Source organism: Parus major, chromosome 2 (assembly GCF_001522545.3).
Source record: "Parus major isolate Abel chromosome 2, Parus_major1.1, whole genome shotgun sequence".
Classification (NCBI taxonomy): Eukaryota; Metazoa; Chordata; class Aves; order Passeriformes; family Paridae; genus Parus; species Parus major.
Window position 1 is genome coordinate 69087212 of NC_031769.1, and position 18042 is coordinate 69105253.

Genomic DNA, 18042 nt, shown 5'->3' on the forward strand with positions numbered 1-18042 from the left:
ACATTCTGGCAGGTGTTCTGCAAGCTTGGTATGAAAGAAACTGGCAGAGGCTTCATGGCTTAAAAAATAGAGAGCATAGTGTGAAGGAGGGGTTTAAAAAATAGAAAATTAATTTTCCAATCCGTGCTGTTTGGCAAAACATGAAGCATTTGGCAAAACATGAAGCATTTTTTTTAAATTTATGGCTTGCTTTAGTAAAATGTTTGGATCATTTTTGTGGTTGGCAAAAAAAAACCCAAAGCAGTAACCATTCCATTGAAAGACACCTGACAATGAAGGCACTTAGGCAAAAGTTAAGAAAACACTGACTCAACTTTAAAAAGTAAAAATTAAGTCAGTAAAATAATTCTGAAAACCTTTTGGCTGTAAAGCAAGAGATACTGTAGTTTGTGCCACAAAGCAGATCTGGGTCCAGAGCTGAATTTTTTAAAATCCTAGCCAAGAACTTGTTTTGGCAGTATAAAAGACAGTTTTTGATTATGTTTTTTAACACTGATTTTCCATCCGTGGGTCAAAGCCTAAATAGGTGTTAAATCAGTGTAGTGCCTTTGGCATCAGTTTGGTTGTGTATATTGGCATTGCCAGTGTTCAGTGTGCCACTGTAAGACACAGATACAATGCTATGACAAAAATGAGGTAAAGAACTCAACTGAGTGGCATATGGTCAGATCTTGCAGATATGCATAAAGCTGTGTGTATTCACACCTTGTCTTAGATAATCACATCCAGTGCAGCACACTCTAGATTTTTTGTCTTTTCCCTTCCATAGTGAGCTGTCCCTAAGGCACCTCTTCGGTTCCTAATTGCTATTCTGTGTGATGTTGCATGGAATAGAATCACAGAATTGTTTAGGTTGGAAGAAGCCTTTAAGATCATTGAGTCCACCCATTAACTCAGCATTGCCACACTGCTAAACCATGTCCCCAGGTGCCAGATTTCCACATCTTTTAAATACCTCCAGGCACAGTGACTCCACTGCTTCCCTGGGAAGCTTGTTTCAATGCTTTACAATCCTTTTTGTGAATAAATTTTTTCTGACATCTAATCTAATCCTCTCCTGGTGCATCTTTAGGCCATTTCCTCTTGTTCTGTCACTTGTTACCTGGGAGAAGAGCCCAACCCACACCCCACCACAACCTTCTTTCAGGCATTTTTAGAGAGTGGTAAGGTCTCCCCTGAGCCTCTTTCTCTCCAGGTTCAACACCCTCAGCTCCCTCAGATGCTTCTCATCAGACTTGTGCTCCAGACCCTTCACCAGCTCCACTGCCCTTCCCTGGACACACTCCAGCACCTCAATGTTACCCTTGTAGTGAGGGGACCAGAACTGAACACTGAATTCAAGGTGAAATACATGTTGGAAATGCGTGTTAAGGCTTCTCTGATGTAAGGCCTCAAAAGTAATTAATAATCTTGGGATGAAGAACATTGGTATGAGTATGACTTTCTCTTTTTTTTTTTTTTTTAAGAAATCGATGAACCATCTGCCTTTTTGCTGTAAGATCCTTCAGATTCTTTACAAGAAGCACTTGTAAAAACCAGCAATCCTATTGACCACATAGGTCCTCTTCAGCTTTTGGTCGCATCGTGAAACATAACTTGTATGTTGAAAATGCTATGTGTTGAGATTTTTTTTTTGTAAGCCAGCAACCAAAAAAACTGAATAACAATTGTTGAAAACACACTTCTACAGAACTACAGCTGATAGTTTCAGTGTATGTCGTTTGCCTTTGTTAGACTAGGAAAGAAAAGAAAATCATGGTGTATCACTAGACAGTAGAGCAGTGCGAGAGACACTTCTGGCTCAGCCAGTGGCTGGCCATATCAGAAGAAAAATTATTCCAGAGTCCGTACAAAAAGCTTTCTTTGCCCTTTACATTACCTTTTTATAAATTTCTTCTGAAAGAAAACAGTCAAATGGAAATGGAAATTTAAATGAGCTGAGGTGTTAGTGGAAATTTCCATTTTTGCTGAAGGAGAAAGTATTTGCATAATTTGATCTGAAACTGCCAATGAATTTGTTCACCTCAAAACTTCATTTCTTTAGTTAGCTCTAACTCTCATGCAGAAATCACAAGACTGGTCTGCAAACCAGAGACTGAAATTTAAGGGTACTACCTAAGTGGGATCTGAAGTTGATGTTTTCAGGCATCTCTTCAGATAAACGGGACTAGCAGCTTTCTTTTTACAGAATATTGACTTGATTGCCCATACTCCTGTGAGCCTGGGAGTCACTGTGGCCACAGACTATCAGGATTGTGATGATGCGTTGAACATTAGCAGCGTTACGCTAGTTTCCTTGTCTAAGTTTGTTTTGCTCTTACATTGCAAGGACTGCAGAACCAAGCACAAAATTAAAAGGTGTGAAGCAGTTTGCTTCACTTTGATTATTTTGCTCTAATGTGGCTTAACACAGCCCTTTCTGAGCCTTTGCACTCCTTCATACAGCAGAAATACTGTAAACTGTTAATTTAAGTGGTGCCAAATGGAGGGTATTTTCACACCAGGATGTTTCAAAAGCAGATTTTGACTGGCAGTAGTATGATAGCCATGTCTGGCCTCAACTTTCAAACTCACTGTAGATAATAAAATTCAATGTAATAAAACTTGGCAGGTCTGATAAACTTCATGCAGCTACAGGAGTGGCTCTTGGAGTTGAGTACCATCTCTGTGAAGGAAAGCAACAGTGAGTTTCACATAATGTGGGCAGGAAAAGTTCATCTTCCCATGCCTGAGCATTTGAGCAGCCAATTGCCAGTCCCCACGGCAGCGTGTCTGCCACAGCAGAAGGAGTAGTAGCTCTGAGCTCAGGTTCCCAGAGCTGTCATTTATCTCAGCCCACTGGAGAGGGTTGTGGTAGTGCTGGGTTATGATCATTGCCCTTGAGAGAGCAGCTTTGCTTAGCTGCAAGAATACTGTCAGAAAACATGTGTTGGTTCTTATGATGGAGAAACTGGGTGCCAATCCCCTTGCTCTGTTCTAGGCTTCTAGAAGTCCATCCTTGGGAATCTTGTTGCTGTCATGGGCATGCCTGTGCCCATGTCCATGGAGAGAGCCAGCAGCCTTTCCTGGTGTTGAATTTGTCGTCTCATCACTAATCTGCAGTTTCACCTGGTAGTACTGGGGCTTTGTGTGACCGTGTGGAGCTGGTTGGGATAGTTGATGTGTAACCAGTTTGTTTAGTTGCAGCTATTTTGGGAAGGTTGCCATTGTGTTTCTTCAGATCACACCTTTTCAGCGTGGTGTAGGGGAAGCAAAGGTGTTAGCACTTGGAAATCACCTCGATCTGCCTGTGGCTTCTGGCACTGGGTTCTGTACTGGTGGTGTTGCTGGATCGGGTTAAGTATGTAAATGTGCAACTGACCTCAAGAGCATGTGTCATCCCATTAACTTCCCTGGATAACATCAGGTCATGTGCTTCATAACTTGTCTCAACTGGAGCTTGTGGAGTGTATAGTCACAGGTAGAAACGTGGTTTGAAAAAGTATTGGAAGTACTTATTTTTCTGGTATAGCCTGCTGCATCTCTTTGGAGGATTTTACTGGTCTAAAGACAGAGAGATAAATCATGAAATAGGAAATAATCAATATTTTGCAGTTCAGGGTTGATCTAACTCTGCTTGTGATCTATATTTGCAGTGAGAGTTGGCCTGTTCCCAAAGTCCAGGAAGCGAGGGTGGTATTAATATTACTAGTTGACAGAATGTTACAGGGTGAATGATTAGTTTCCAATAAGAAAGGAGCTTTTGGATCAGTTCCAGTTCCTTCTGATGTAACCTGCAAACCTGAATGACCAGTGCTGTGACTGGAGTGTCTGTAGCACTTATCAGAGGCCAAAACTTCATGAAGATCACGATTTGTCTGCATTACTAAATGACAGAGCCGTTGACCTTGAGGAGGTATATTAGTTGGCTATCTTCCCCTCTCTTGTGAAGATAAACTCCTGGAAGTGCTGGTTTGGCTTTGGCACAGTTGTTGTGCATTCTGTGTTGATAAACAGGGGGCTTTACTTCTTTGTGCTGCCCACTTAGAGGATTGCAGGAGAAAGATAAAAACATGAACAAACCTCCCTGTGCCCTTCTAATCTCTTTCAGACCTTATTCGAACAACTATGGTGTACGAAAGAATTTCCTTACTTCTTGTTCTGGGGCTTTTAACAAAATATTTTCCAGTTTCTTACTTGCAGGCCTTGAGAGCAGCTATGTGGACGTGGGTCACATAGTTGTGTCCTTGGGGAAGCTGAGCTGGATGAGTGCAGAGAGCAGAAACCATGTTAAGCAGGTGGGGGAATACAAGGTGGGGACACAGAGCAGTCACAACAATTAAAACTGTAGTTTGAAGTGCTTTTGTTTCCTGAGGTTAAGTGTGAAATCGAGTTTGCACTTTTTGCACTGTATAGGCAGTGCATGAACATGTGAGCATTGATTCCTTTCCTTACTGTTTGGGCTCACAGACAGGTAGATTTTTATCCTAGTTTTATGAAAAACCTCTCAATGACCTTGGAGAGCTGTAGCACTCTCTCCTGTAATTATAGACTAGTGTCTTAATAGACTCAGTCACCCACTGACCTGTATCAGTGAGAAAAGTCTGCATTCGAGCCTTATTTAAAATTAATTTTATTTTTTTTACAGTGTATTTTGTAAGTCTAATACCAGATCCTCAGGGGAGGGAGGGAAGAATCTTTTAATTAAGTTTCTATTTAGGTATCAGGCAAATTCTGTCAATGGCAGATGAAGCATAAAGCTCTAATGGGAGAGTAAAATTTGTAATTTAAGTGATCAGGTGCTTCGTGCCTCTCTCAGCAGTTTGAATGCCACAGTAGCATGTCATACTGCTGTAAGTGAAAATCCCTTAGAAAGAGGATTTAACATTGCATTTGAAAGGTGTTACCGAGTGTGAGTTAAGTGCCAGTAGCTCTTCCCAGTATTTTGTGGGATTTTGGCCTCAGTGACTTGTGACCTCACTTGAAGTTAGGCAAGCAGTTTCTAAGTCTCTTTGCCAACTACCTAACCACTTGCCCCTTATGTCCTGCTTGTAAATTACTGGTGCTGCTTTTATTCAGGGCTGAGAGGTAGAATTCTTTTCATACCACACCTTCCACTGCCATTCTTCATGAACAGCAAAAGGATCTCTCACTTGATAGTGGAAAAACCTAGCTTTTCATTCCTCTTATCCTGAGGTTTAGAATTGAGTCAGGCATAATTAAGAGCATCCAACAAAACTGAGGAAGTGCTAATGGCCTTGCAAGCATTGTGCTCAGAGTGGGCTGTAGAAATGAGCATCATTCCCTGGGATGCCTTGAAAGCTGGAGATTCTGTTTATTTGCAAAATGTGAGGAACCTTTTTATATCCTGTGCTGGAAAATTTTCAGATGTGATAAGACTGTGGTCTTAGGACTGAGGTCTTAGTAGTGTTTGCTGTTGGAACAAAGCCTGTGGTCTTAGGACCACAGTCAGGTCTTTCATCCTGCTAGTGCATTCCTCCTGGAGAGAGGGGAAACCTAGAACAGCAGGAATGGTGAGAAGTATCATCACACTCCTTTTAGCAGGGCAGAGCTGCCCCTGGGGGTGCTCTGCCAGCATGGAGGGGGACCAGAACATTTAGAGAACCATAGCTCTGGGACAGCTTGACAATTGACCTTGTCAAAAACCTGCAGACATATCAGAGTTGGGCTGCTGAGGACCAAATCATGCTCCCACCTTCTGGCCCCTAGGATCACCTGCACAGAGAGCTGCTGAGAGGCAGGAAAGCTGTCCACTCCCTGCCTCAGCCTGTCTGAAATAGGCATATTTCTATGAAATATTTTAATTTCATATAATGTTTTTCACTTGTAAAGTGCCTCATGTGAAACTGTCTGATGAGCATATCACAGAGAAAGCTGTACTGTTCTGCCTCAGCACGATGAAATGTTTGCTGACCTGGCACGTTGCAGGTGATTAGTAGTGTTTGCTGTTGGAACAAAGTGCAGCTTATCCTGGTCGTATTTGACCAAAATAAGGTCTTTGGAGGCAGGGAATGTGGACGTGTCAAAGTTTGCAGATAAAAAGAGGGAGCAGCGCGGCTGGTGATGTGAGATGGAGCACGGAGCAGCATGTGAGTTTCTCTCTGTTTTCTCTAAACACCAAAGGCTGGTGTTTTCACCTGATCTGTTTTTGCTTCAAACCCATAAATGTCTACGTGTCATTACATTCCTGTAGGTGACCTTTCTGCCTCTGTCTCCTCCTCCTAGGGCTGGCTGGTGACAATTTCTAAGGTCAATGCTGTGGAATGATGCCTTGCAACTAGGCTTCTTCTTTGTGATCCACCACTGATTTCTCAGCTGCCTGAGAGCCAGGACTGGTATTCTGTCTGATGGGTACTGTCGGGATCATCCACAGCAGGTTCTCTTGCTGCCAGCATGGATCCTCTGGTGCTGGTTCATAGGATATTACAGACTCAGTCAAACTCACAGTTTCAGTCAACTTTATTTTTTGTGGCTTTATGCACCCAGGACTGTGTATACCAAGATGCTCATCTGGGCAAGGGCTGGACTAAAGCTAAAGGAGCAGTGACAGCTTGCACTGGTTAAGGCTTTGGCTAAATTAAAATAATTTCCTTCTGCGGTATTTCTGTGCAACTGTGAATACGAATGGAAAGGCTAGTGGGTGTAGGCTGCCTGGCTTACAAGGAGGTTCCTGGAAAACAGGTAATTCTGGAGAGAAGAATGGATTTACTTTGTTGTTTTATTGTTAGCTTTATGTCCCTCAAAATGCATAGTCTCTATTGTAATCTGCAAGGTGGATGAACTATGCCTGTGGAGATATGTAGCTTCTGGGACACAGGCTCTCGTGTTTTTTATAATCTGTGAAAAAGCTGATATGTTTAATGAACCCCCCCTGCCCCCCCAATCACAGGCATACCATGGGGATCCTGCCAGATGAAAGAGGTAGGGGAAGACATGTACATTTCTGAGCTTTGTTGCAGAAAAGAATCTGTCATCTCTGCCCTATGGATCATGAGGTGAAAAGTAGATCTGTGATGAAATTGTACTGGAACTTTGAGGCAATCTGGGTGGTGCTTGCATGACCTTGGACCAACTGCTTCGTCTCTCAGTGCTTCCTTTCTTAGATGATGAAAGATTATAATGATGATAATACTTGTCTCTTAACAAGGGTGTTCTGATGAATAAATTAATTGTTCGTTGTGCTGTTCTCAGTTACTATGGTAATTAGTGCTACAGAACAGCCTAAAAATAAATAAGATCATTTCGTGAAGGATATTCAGGGGAAATCAGGTTGTACATCCTGAGCATTTGCAGTAGCCTGAGTGTGTTTTGTCCAAATGTGAATTTGTGAGAAACGTTCAGTGATGCTGAATTTTTGTAGCAGAAGTTCTTCCAATTATCTTTTTGGAAGCGGCTCTAGCACACATTTCCTTCCATATCTGTGGGCACATGATTCTTGCAATTAGTTCTCCTATTGAGAACAGCACTCCCTTCTCACCCCATCTCCTTTACAGCCTAAGGGCACCTGAAATGAATGATTCTTTCTTCTTCATAAATCATACATACTCAGTAATACTGCCAAAGAATTGCTAATGTGTTTGGGGAGTTTACATAATGAACCTTTCTCGGTAAAGGTGAAGTATTGTCGATGCACTGCCTTGCTGAAATTCTGTTATAACCTTGCTGTACGGCAAGTAGACGGCCTAAATCTGTGTGTAAGTCTGTGCAGTTTTTGAGGCCTTGTATCAGTGATCAGTTAACTACATCAGTATGCCCCAGAGCCAGCCTTTTAAAATGTTATATGATGTTTAATCATCTGTGAATTGTATTGGATTCCACAGGCATCACTGAAGTATATTTTTGAGATTTTAAAGTTAATATGATTTTGGGCCCAAGTAAGTTAGGAAGTATGTCTTAAGGCAGTTCTGAGTCCTTCAGTGAAGGCATCACCCTTTCAAGGCTGTGGTTTCCATTCCTTAATATCACAGGGGCTGTCCTTACGTAGGAAAAATATCATGATGCTAGGCAAGGATTTGCCATTAATTACTGTCTTCTCAGACTTTATGTGCAGCTTTGGGCTTGGATGTTCAGTGTCTTTCTTTGCACTGGGTTCCCAAAATAGCTGTCTTTTCTGACCTGGCCAGTTGGGGACCAGTTTGTGGTTAGTGTTTGTGCAGAGCAGACCTGTGCTTTCTTCCTCTCACTGTCACTGTCACAGCTACAGCGACTTTCATCTGTTCACGTCCCGTGTGCCTCCCCACCTTGTGTTGGGGAGGTGTCACTAGTAAGAGCAGCAAATGCCCCTTCTGCTTCTTTGGGAGTAGGAAGCTGATGCCTTGGCATTCCTGGCCTCCTGCTCACCCAAAGAGCACTTTGGTCATTGCTGTGGTCTCTGGTGAGGTACTGGCAGAACAGATAGCGTGACTGACAGGCAGCTGAAATACTTGCTTTATTCTTCTGCTCTTGAGTCATAAAATTTGAAAACTCATGGCTTTTGCAGAGAGCAGCCCAAATCTGCAAGGAGGACCTTTGTGCCAAGTTCTCAGCCACCTACCTGCTTCAGGGGTCATCAGCTTTGCAGGTTTCTCCCCGGGACTCTGTAATATTTTGAATTCCTCTCCTTGCCAGCCAGCAGCAACCTTGTGGATACTGGGCAGATGTACAGAAAGGGAAAGAGAGTGCAGGGCAGGCAGAGAGGCTTCTTTTCATGGCCTGTCTCTTCTTGCTTCCTTTGCTGCTGCTGCACCTTTCTGATATATGAGTTTTCGAGCTTGGATTTTCATTTCCAGTTAGTTATTATTTGTGTTACAAGTTAGATCTCAGCCCTGAAGAACTTCCAGTTGTCAGGTTTGTTCCAGGCAGTCACTACTTGTAGCTGCAGTTGTGTCTGTGTGGTTTCTCTGTTGTAGTCCCCACTGCGTGTTCCACACGAGTGCCCCTGTTCATACATACACGTGTGCCATTGCTTTTGCAGAGACCTGTGGGTATCCTTGACAGTCTTTTCTGCTTTTTTTCTCTCCTCTTTGCTTCCCTCTGTTAAGAGTCCCTTTGTCCACCTTGAGTGTCACTGTGTGACGAGAGCAAATGACACAACAGTGGTTTTGGCTGATACCTGACGTCAGCCATGCCTTCATGTGCAGTTCTGGCTGCCTCTCCATTTTTGTGCTTGAAGCACAGAGAAGAGTCCAGTGTGAGTAAGCTTGGCATGAGCTGTTCACCTGTGACAGCTCAGTACCTTCAGCTGGTGTGAGGGTGCACTGAGTGCAAACTAAAGAGCCTGATCTCCTGTCTGAGATGAAACATGCCCCTCTTGGCATAGTTATTAAAGTGAAGTAGTAGAAGAGTACTGAAAGTGCTCCCATGGATTTTTCCTTCTCAGGTACGTAGTGCAAATTTTTTTCAAACAGATTCTTACTTATTCTAGATGATAGCTTGACTTTCTTTTGTCCTGAAACTGAGCTGTGGCAGGGTGCAAGAGGGAAATGGTTGTATGGTTGGAAATAAAGTTGTGTTGCACCTGTGAAGCTACATGTCCAACCTTTGAACCAAGGCAATGTCAGCAAAGGCCAAGGGGTTAGGTGGCTGTGGCTACTCTTTAACTTGTCTTTAGTTACGTTCTGAAGGAATCATGCTAACCTCTCTGCTTGCTGGCCATTACTTCTGATCAGCACCTCTGATTATTATTTGAGATGTTTTGGGAAAGTATGAAGAGTTTATCACGTGGGTGGTGCGCCCAATCCTGACCTCACAAAGATACTGATTTACGTCTGCAGAAGGAGTACCTCCACTCTGCCCTTGGGCAGAGTAGTCATGGGACAAGGGGAAATGGTTTTAAAGTGAGAGGAGGTTTAGGTTAGGTATTAGGGAAAAATTCTTTACAGTGAGGGTGGTGAGGCACTGAACAGGTTGCCCAGAATAGCTGTGGATGCCCCATCCCTGGAAGTGTTCAAGCTGGATGGAGCTCTGACAACCTGGTCCTAGTGGAAGGTGTCCTTGCCCACACACTTGTGTTGGAACCAGATGATCTTTGAGGCTCTTCTATGATTTTATGATAAACCTTAACTTCGGAATTTCTAGGCATTGGGATTTTTTTCTTGTAATAATACTGCAGTATTATACCTGAGATTTTTTTTTTATAGATTTGCAGGTAGTAGTTGTGTCTTGTAATGTCTGAGCTCAGTTTTGACATGGACAGTCTGTAACTGCAGATTTTGGATGATTACTTCTGTGCAAAATACAAATCTGCTTGTGGCTGAAAACTGGATCTGGCAGTTTCAGTGATTCTTTTCTGAGTTTCTATAACTAATTTCTATTCTGGCCATTGTCTCTTAATTTTTTTTTTTCAGCCAGAAATTGCCCAACATCATGGGTATTTCTCTTTCATTTTTCTCTCTCAGCTGCATGCTAGTCTATTATCATGTCAGCTCCTTTCTTGTTAGTCTTCCTTTGTGTGTGCCTGTACCATAGGCATATGGAGGTAGTAATGGATAAGGAAATAAGGAAGATAAAACCTCTTCTTATTTTCTTCCATTTTCCCTTGGTGTGGCCCACACACAGCAAACAGATGTGTAGCCCCTTCTGAGGCAGTGTTCAGCTTCTCAGCACATGGAGTATCTGTTGATGCCTTTGTGGGGCATGGCACTGGTGTGGAGCAAGTGTCTCATGGGCTTCATGATAGTGGGGGTCTGTCTCAGCAGTGGTCTCTGTGCCACATTAAGATAAAGCATCCCAAAAGTGCTGGGGTGTGCCAGTTCCCCCTGCACCCATTGTACGTGTTTCAGGAGCTCCTGCCTTCTTGACTGCAACCCCCGCTCCCTCCTGAGTCAGGATTATCACTGTGTTTGTTGAAGCATCTTGTGAGCCAAAATCCACTGATGTTACAAAATCAGCAAGCAGGGCCAGTTCTGCCAATGTCAGAGATACCAGACATCAGCATCTGAAGAGATGACGTGAATTTTGTTTTCCCTATTCAAATACTGGGAACTGCCAGAAGTAGGGTACAGTACAGTGAGGTCCAGAGCGCTGTCCTGGGTTGCAAACCCCATGTCTATGCCTGCCTTCTGTTCTTAAACTATGATATTTGTTTTACTGGTATCACCCATTGATTAATATGTTACAATCTAGATGTTGTAATCTAGAAAAGAGAGCAAGAAATTACAGTATAGAAAGGAAGAAGTCCTCTGAAAGCTGTGGTCCTTGGGTGTTAACTGTAGTTTGGCAACATTGCAGTAACAGATCAAAGGTCACCCTGCAAATATTTTGGGTTTTCTTTATTTTCTGGGAGCAAATTCAGGCTGATACTTCTTCAAACACAGGAAGGAAGTGAGTTTAAAATGTTGTAAAACTGTCACCTCTTTGTATTAATTGTGTTGGAGTGACCAAAATCAAACAAAGCTAAACTATGCACTGTGCAGGTAAATACAGATGCCTTTTTTTTGGCAAAGATGTAAATAATAAGTGGGAAAATGGGAATTGTAAAGGGAATCCCTTTGTAAGGATTTAGAACAAGATTAGTAACAATTGTAATTCAGTGCACTATCTTTCTTTCTATTATTATTCTGTTTTATTTCTGTTCTTTGTGGTATTCAGTGGTCCTGAGTCTAAACAGAGCCTTTTGCCATGGGTGAGGTTTTTATTAGTGAGAAGGTTTATGTTTGAGGGCCATGTTCAACAAGCTGCTCGTGTAACTGGAAAACAGTTAATTTGACTGAAAATGATACCATTCCTTTTCATTATGTGCAAATGCAGGTCTTGCAGTATAGTTGCTTGGTTGCTCATTCATGCACAGGCACAAGTTCAGGAGCCTGTGGAAATGCTTCCATTTAAACATACTTTTTCTTTCCCCTACATTTCATGCAGACTTAGCAGTTGGGCCAAATAGCTAAAAATCCTCAGGGATTTAAAGGATTAAATGAGAACAATTGTTTTGGTGCAGGAAGGGCTGAAAAATCCTGAAAATATGACAGGAGGTTGTTGCTGTGGGACCTGGCTAGTGAACTGTACAGCCACCTCTGTTATGGGCATAAACGTAACTGTGAATGATGGGTTGATGGGGGTTTGCTTGCTGGGAAAATTAGGATTAAAAAAAAAAAAGAAACCTAGTGATAATACTGATGGCTGACCTGAAGGTTTGCCACTGGGCTGTTTGGTGAAGGTGGTGGGACGGTACTTTCTAGTGAAGGATAACAAATCTCTTTCTTCCACCAGATAACAAACTCAGTGCTAGTTTTCATTCTCCTTTGGCAGGACTCTTCTGTTCCCATAGGCTCCTGTGAGTAACCTGTTCTTTCATGTTTTTCTGTTTGTCTCAGGTACTGAAAGTTTCAAGCCAGAGGTTTTCCTGTGCTCTCTGTAGCTGCTGCCCGGTGCTGTGCTGAGGAAAAGCAGCGTTGGGAAGGCGGGTGCTGACCTGAGGAGAAGTGGTGGGAAGGCCGCTATCCCTTGCCTACAGGGTGTCAGGGCGAGGGTCACCACAGGGCCTGCTGAGCTTCCCTGTGCCGGTCACCATGGAGACCTTATCCCAGGACTCTCTGCTGGAGTGCCAGATTTGCTTCAACTACTACAGCCCCCGCCGACGGCCCAAGCTGCTGGACTGCAAGCACACCTGCTGCTCCGTGTGCCTGCAGCAGATGAGGACCAGCCAGAAGGACCTGCGCTGCCCCTGGTGCCGTGGGATCACCAAGCTGCCTCCGGGCTACTCCGTGTCACAGCTGCCCGATGACCCCGAGGTGATCGCCGTCATCGCGATCCCCCACACCTCGGAGCACACCCCCGTCTTCATCAAACTCCCCAGCAATGGGTGCTACATGCTGCCCTTGCCTCTCTCCAAGGAGCGGGCGCTGCTGCCGGGAGACATTGGCTGCCGTCTCCTGCCCGGCAGCCAGCAGAAGTCCCTGACGGTGGTGACGATCCCCGCGGAGCAGCAGCCGCTGCAGGGCGGCCTTCCCGCCGAGGCGGGGGCGGAGGAGCCGGACCGGAGAGGCGCTGTGAAAAGCTCCACCTGGTCAGGGGTGTGCACTGTGATCCTGGTGGCCTGCGTCCTGGTCTTCCTCCTGGGCATCGTCCTCCACAACATGTCGTGCATTTCCAAGCGCTTCACGGTGATCTCCTGCGGCTGAGGCGGCAGGGGCTGGGCTCCCCCGGGGGTCAGGTTGGGTCGGTGGTGGTGGCATTGAGCGAGACAATTCCGTGCAGCTTTCCCCAGTGACTGCAGGACGCTGTGCAGCGGGGCAGCGGTGCCCGCCTGGCTGCGGCCCCCGCAGGGGTGGCATCAGGCCTCTCGGCAGCCTGCGGAGAAAATCACGTCCCGTGCCTGGCGGCAGTGGCACTGAGGAGGACTGCATGTGTCACCGCAACCATTTATCAAAGGGACTGCAACTTCACAGTGATCTTTTTTTATTGTGTTACGAGATTAAAGACCTCTGTGTAGCTGGTTATACTGTGAAGCATACAGTACGGGCTCTTCTTTAAACACAGTATATTAAAATCAAAACTGCTCCACGTAGAATTAAATGAGAACTGGCGCACAACTCTACGAGGTGTTCAATACCAGTCCACACATGCATTATTTTTTAATGAGGGGAGGGAGGGAGACTCGTAAGACAAAGAAATCATTTAGCTGGTAAGGCATTTTATATGTTTTAAATGGCACATTAATTAAACCAAGTTAGGGAGTTGTATAGTAGTTTCTAAAAAGAAGCATTTTACAAGCAATCATTTCCTTCCTTGGTGTCTGTTTTTTGCTTCTGTTTTTCCCCATTTCTTTCAACTACAGGGAAGTGATACTTCCAGCATCTTTTGTCTGAAGGAGCTTTCAAGAAGGGATGCAAAGTGGGCTAGAAAGAATACCTAAAAGTGCAGTCAAAACAGTTCTGCCTATCCAGGTTTAGAGGAAGGATGGCTTTGCATGGTAAACATTGGACATGCTGTTTTACCTCCGGTCTGGCTGCAGACTTCCCGATGACCTGGCTTTCATAGCCATTAGTGAAGAAATGGGTCATGAGAAGTCCTAGGACTCCTGCAAGGATGTGATAACATATTTCTCCTAATTTTTTCTGCAGGTTAGGTTTACTTAAATGTTTTTGAAGAATTTAGACCTGTTTTACCTCCCTCTTTCCTAGAAGTTGCAACTGTGCACTAATGGGTGGTGTGACAGAGGTGTTGCTCTGAGAAAGCTTCACCATCAAAACTGAGACCAAGGACTTTTGTATGCAGTCATCTAGTAAGAGGCAGTGACCTATCTCAAAGAATCCAGGCCAGCCTAATCCCTTACTGTGTGGGCTACCCCTCCTAAACTGCTGTGGCTGTCCTGGTGTCAGAATGCCTGGGTGAGCGTAAGAGAGCCTCCTCCCATGTTTCAGTCTTACTAATGTTGATGATTTCATAAGGACAGATTTGAAAAACAAACACAGGAAGTGTCTCCCTCCACCTGTGACTGTCATGAAACCCCAGTCATTTGCAGTTCACTTCTTGGGAAGAGCCAAATTCCTAAATGTTCACTGCAGTAGCATCTTGCTCTAAGCATTCCCACCAGCTCTAGTAGTACTGCTCATAAGTAAAATCGAGCCCAGTGTGAATTTGGGTTTTTGGCAAGTCTGACTGCTGAAACTTAAATGAGATTTAGGGATTGGAACAAGGGGCACGTGGCAGACCTTTAATAAGACAGAAAAATCTGTTGATTTGCGCTGCTTCTTTTTTTGAGTACAAGGCATAACCTCCCTGAAGCGTGTCCTCTTGTTGTCTATCTACTGCTCTTTCTAATTCTTGGAGATTGCTGAATGCCATATTATAACACAGTTTTGACTATGCAGTGCCAAAGTTGGCTCCGTAGTCATCTTTGGTTTTCTGGTTTTGTCACAAAATCCAGTTGCTGGTTCACAATAAACATTCTCAGCTCACACTCTGTCAGGAACATACCTCTGAGTTCATGCTGGATTTCTTTCCTTCCCCATTTCTAAACCACCATTTTCTTCCTTGATTCCTGTTAATGGAAGAATAGAATATTAGTTGTAATGATGTGTGTATGGTCACATATGGAGAGGAACCATTGTGCTGATTTTTATCTACTGTTGTACGTATGCATAGCACAGGAAAAGAAAAAAAATTTTCAGATAATCCATTCAATGCCTTTTTTGCGCAAGGCCTGTGTGCAGTATGCCTTGAACTTGGCTTGCAAATATTGTAATTACATGGACGCCTCTCCGTAGCATGTTTCATTTGGTTGCAGTAGGGAGCACCGGGTGTTCCCAAATGTGTCTTGTGAACGTGCTTGTCTCTTGTTGCCAGTAGCTAGCCAGATTTCCACTGACATCCATGCTATGCTGCTTATTGTGTAAAAGAAAGCCAGTTCCTGCCTTTTATAAGACTCTTGAGGAACTGACCAGACACAGGATTTGACCCTCTTACTGCCTTATCCTGTAGCGATTGCTGGGTGTACCAGAAGCTTGTGGCATAGGTGGAAGATGCTCTGAGAACAGTGCTGCTGCATTTTGCGCCAGCTTCTGCATTTGTTTATCTGAGTTATCAGTGAATGCACAAAACCACGAGGCAGTCAGGGAGCAGGTCCTGGTGGCACAGTGGTGGTAATGTTACCTCCTTCCAGCCATACCTGCCCAACTGAAGCTCTTGAGGCCGAGGATTCTGACATTGCCAAGAAAGGCCCTCTTCATCTCCATATGGAGAGTGCAGAATAAAAGAGGAATCAGAAATTAGGTTAAAATACTACACTGCATAACACATTATACAACAGGCAGACCTGGAGTTTATCCGGAACTAATGACGTGTTATATTAGCAGAATACCATCCTGTACTATGTAACACAGTACATTGTTTCGTTAATATGAATTTCCTGTACTTTTGTGCCTGCTGAAATGCATGTTTGACCTAATTTCTGATCCAGACATTTGCCTGCTCACAGCCTTGTGTAAGAGCAATAAGTAAAACCTCAAGATTTTTGCCTGCGTGTACGCGCATGGTGTGTATGTTCATTCCTTTTTATAAATAGGAGTTCTGGAAAAGTTTTTGTTCTGGCTTTAGACTGTGACTAGAATTTTAAATTTGAAGCTGTCATATATGTTAGATCACCTAGCTTTTTTGCTGACTTGTGTAGAAACGAACTAAATAGTTTGTTGTAATGTACAGTGTTAAAATGTTTCTCAAGTATGTCAGTAGTCATAATACTTTAAAAATGCAGTGCAGTCTGTCTCATTCCTTGGTTCAATACCTGGCATTAAAAAGTGATACTGCTAATTTTTTTATTATTATTTAAAAAAAAAACAACCTTGTCTTTGTAATTTTTCCTTTGTGGAGAAACACATTTGGACTTGTGCCAAAACCATCAGGTTCCAGGTTAGCTTTTGTTCTCTGGTGTCCAGTAAGAAGTCACTGCCCCAGTTCCACCAAAAAGAAAGACAGAAGCTTACTGTGACCTAGTACTGTGTGAGAAACCAAAATTTATGCTAAAATGTGTGGGTAGTAATTTAAGCACCTGCATTTTTAGAGCACATTACTCTGTATGAATGTGTATTTACTTGCTTGTTTAATAGGAAGGATGTGTGCATTGGGGTCCAGCTTCAGTTTTTTTCCTGGATGGTCCCTACTTCCGTTGTTGGCTTGTGCTTTGCTGGCAAACTGACTTTAGGGTTCACTCTGTGAAATTTTGTTTAGTGAATTTTAAAAATTCAAAATATCCAATTTTGGTATGCAGGATTTTTTTAGGAAATTGTGTGTTCAGTGATTGTTCATGCTTAACCACGATGTAAAGGAGCCTGTATGTTTTGTAAACATGGAGCAGTCATGAGTCCAAAGTTTCATCTTTACTAATGAAGCTCATTCTGAATAAAACACTAGCAGGAAAAGAATGATAGCAAGTGAATTATGGTTCCTCTGTTATTTTGCCATCAAATGAAGAGTGTGGAAGGGAATTTGGCAGAATTGCTCCATATTTTATGAGAGGGTGGCTGAAATTCATCACTCAGTGTTTAAAGGCAATGTGTAAAGTGTGGGTTGTGGTAAATAGTGAAAGGGCATTCACGTTTTAATTAGTATAGAATACAGAATTATAGCTGGTGGCTACTGAGCCACAAAACTTCTTTTCTGTTTCAATAAAATTAAAAAAATTTCAAGTAAATGCTTTGCTTATAAGAATGAGGGATTGCTGGCCTTCACTTAAGCTTGTGTTGTGCAGACTGCTACACTGGTTCCCTCTTGCCTTGAGCCCCCCCTTCCCAGTCACATGATTGCTGGAGCCATGGGCAGACAGCTTTTTTCAATAATGAAAATGATTTTCTGGAGTAGAGATGGTCGATACTACACACTGGTTTTGTTACATTTACAGCAGGGCTGAACCAGAGCCAAACAATTAATACGTGGCCTGAACTCTTCTGTAGATGCCGCAGAATCAGAAGCTCTAGGCACCAGTCTATCATGTAAATTGAACCAAGCCTGTGTTCTATGGATTTTTTCACAGCAATGTCAGGGAGCACAGGATGTTGCTTCCTCACACCCATGAGAATGGATCTGTACCCACCATCCAAACTAAACCCAGGGAGTGGGGCCTACTGGCATGAGACACTTGCATGAGTGCTGCAGGAGATGTTCACGTATGGAGTGAATGCCTCTCGAGGGGTTGAAATGCCTCCTCATCCCAACTGCACAGAAAATTTGGCTTGAGGTTTGTTTTTCCCAGACATTTTCTATGGGTGGGTGGAGGGGGAAGGAAGAAGGTACATGACAGCAAATGAATCCCAGCAGCATTTGGGAGGCTGCTGAATGATCTGCTGGCCCTGAAGGCAAAGTTTTTGTGCAAGAGCTTCAGTAGGACAAGATTGTCTGTAAACACAGTGGATTTAGAACACGTTCGTGACCTTTCTGGTGCTGAACAGTGTTCACAGGCCTGACAGCTGGGCTTGTGTTCTCTCTCTTTGTCACTTTACCTCTTGCATGTTCGTGTCAACAAGCAAAGCCTCTTGCTTCAGCCTCAAGTTGAACAACTTTCAAGATATTTCTCAAGTTGCCCTGAGCATCTCTAATAAAAAAAAAAATGAACCTTCCAAGACCAGTGCA

The 18042-nt window shown here is 43.5% G+C and overlaps 1 protein-coding gene across 5 annotated transcripts; it reads left to right on the forward strand.

Moving 5' to 3' along the window:
• The first annotated feature begins 5995 nt into the window (after positions 1–5995).
• RNF152 (ring finger protein 152) lies at positions 5996–17102 on the forward strand. Of its 5 annotated transcripts, none has more exons than XM_015619974.2 (3): positions 6005–6089; positions 6226–6681; positions 12291–17102. In XM_015619974.2, exon 3 carries the CDS (start codon positions 12486–12488, stop codon positions 13095–13097), a length of 612 nt encoding a protein of 203 aa, XP_015475460.1. In that variant the 5' UTR covers positions 6005–6089; positions 6226–6681; positions 12291–12485; the 3' UTR covers positions 13098–17102. The 5 variants fall into 5 exon arrangements, with proteins under 5 accessions (XP_015475461.1, XP_015475460.1, XP_015475463.1 ...); XM_015619977.3 differs by having other exon boundaries at positions 6038–6089; positions 6226–6249; XM_015619975.3 differs by lacking the exon at positions 6226–6681 and having other exon boundaries at positions 5996–6089.
• The last annotated feature ends 940 nt before the right edge of the window (positions 17103–18042 follow it).

Bases quoted from the DNA above. Each gene is read 5' to 3' on its own strand.
- RNF152 (XM_015619975.3), top strand. From the start codon at position 12,486: ATGGAGACCTTATCCCAGGACTCTCTGCTGGAGTGCCAGATTTGCTTC.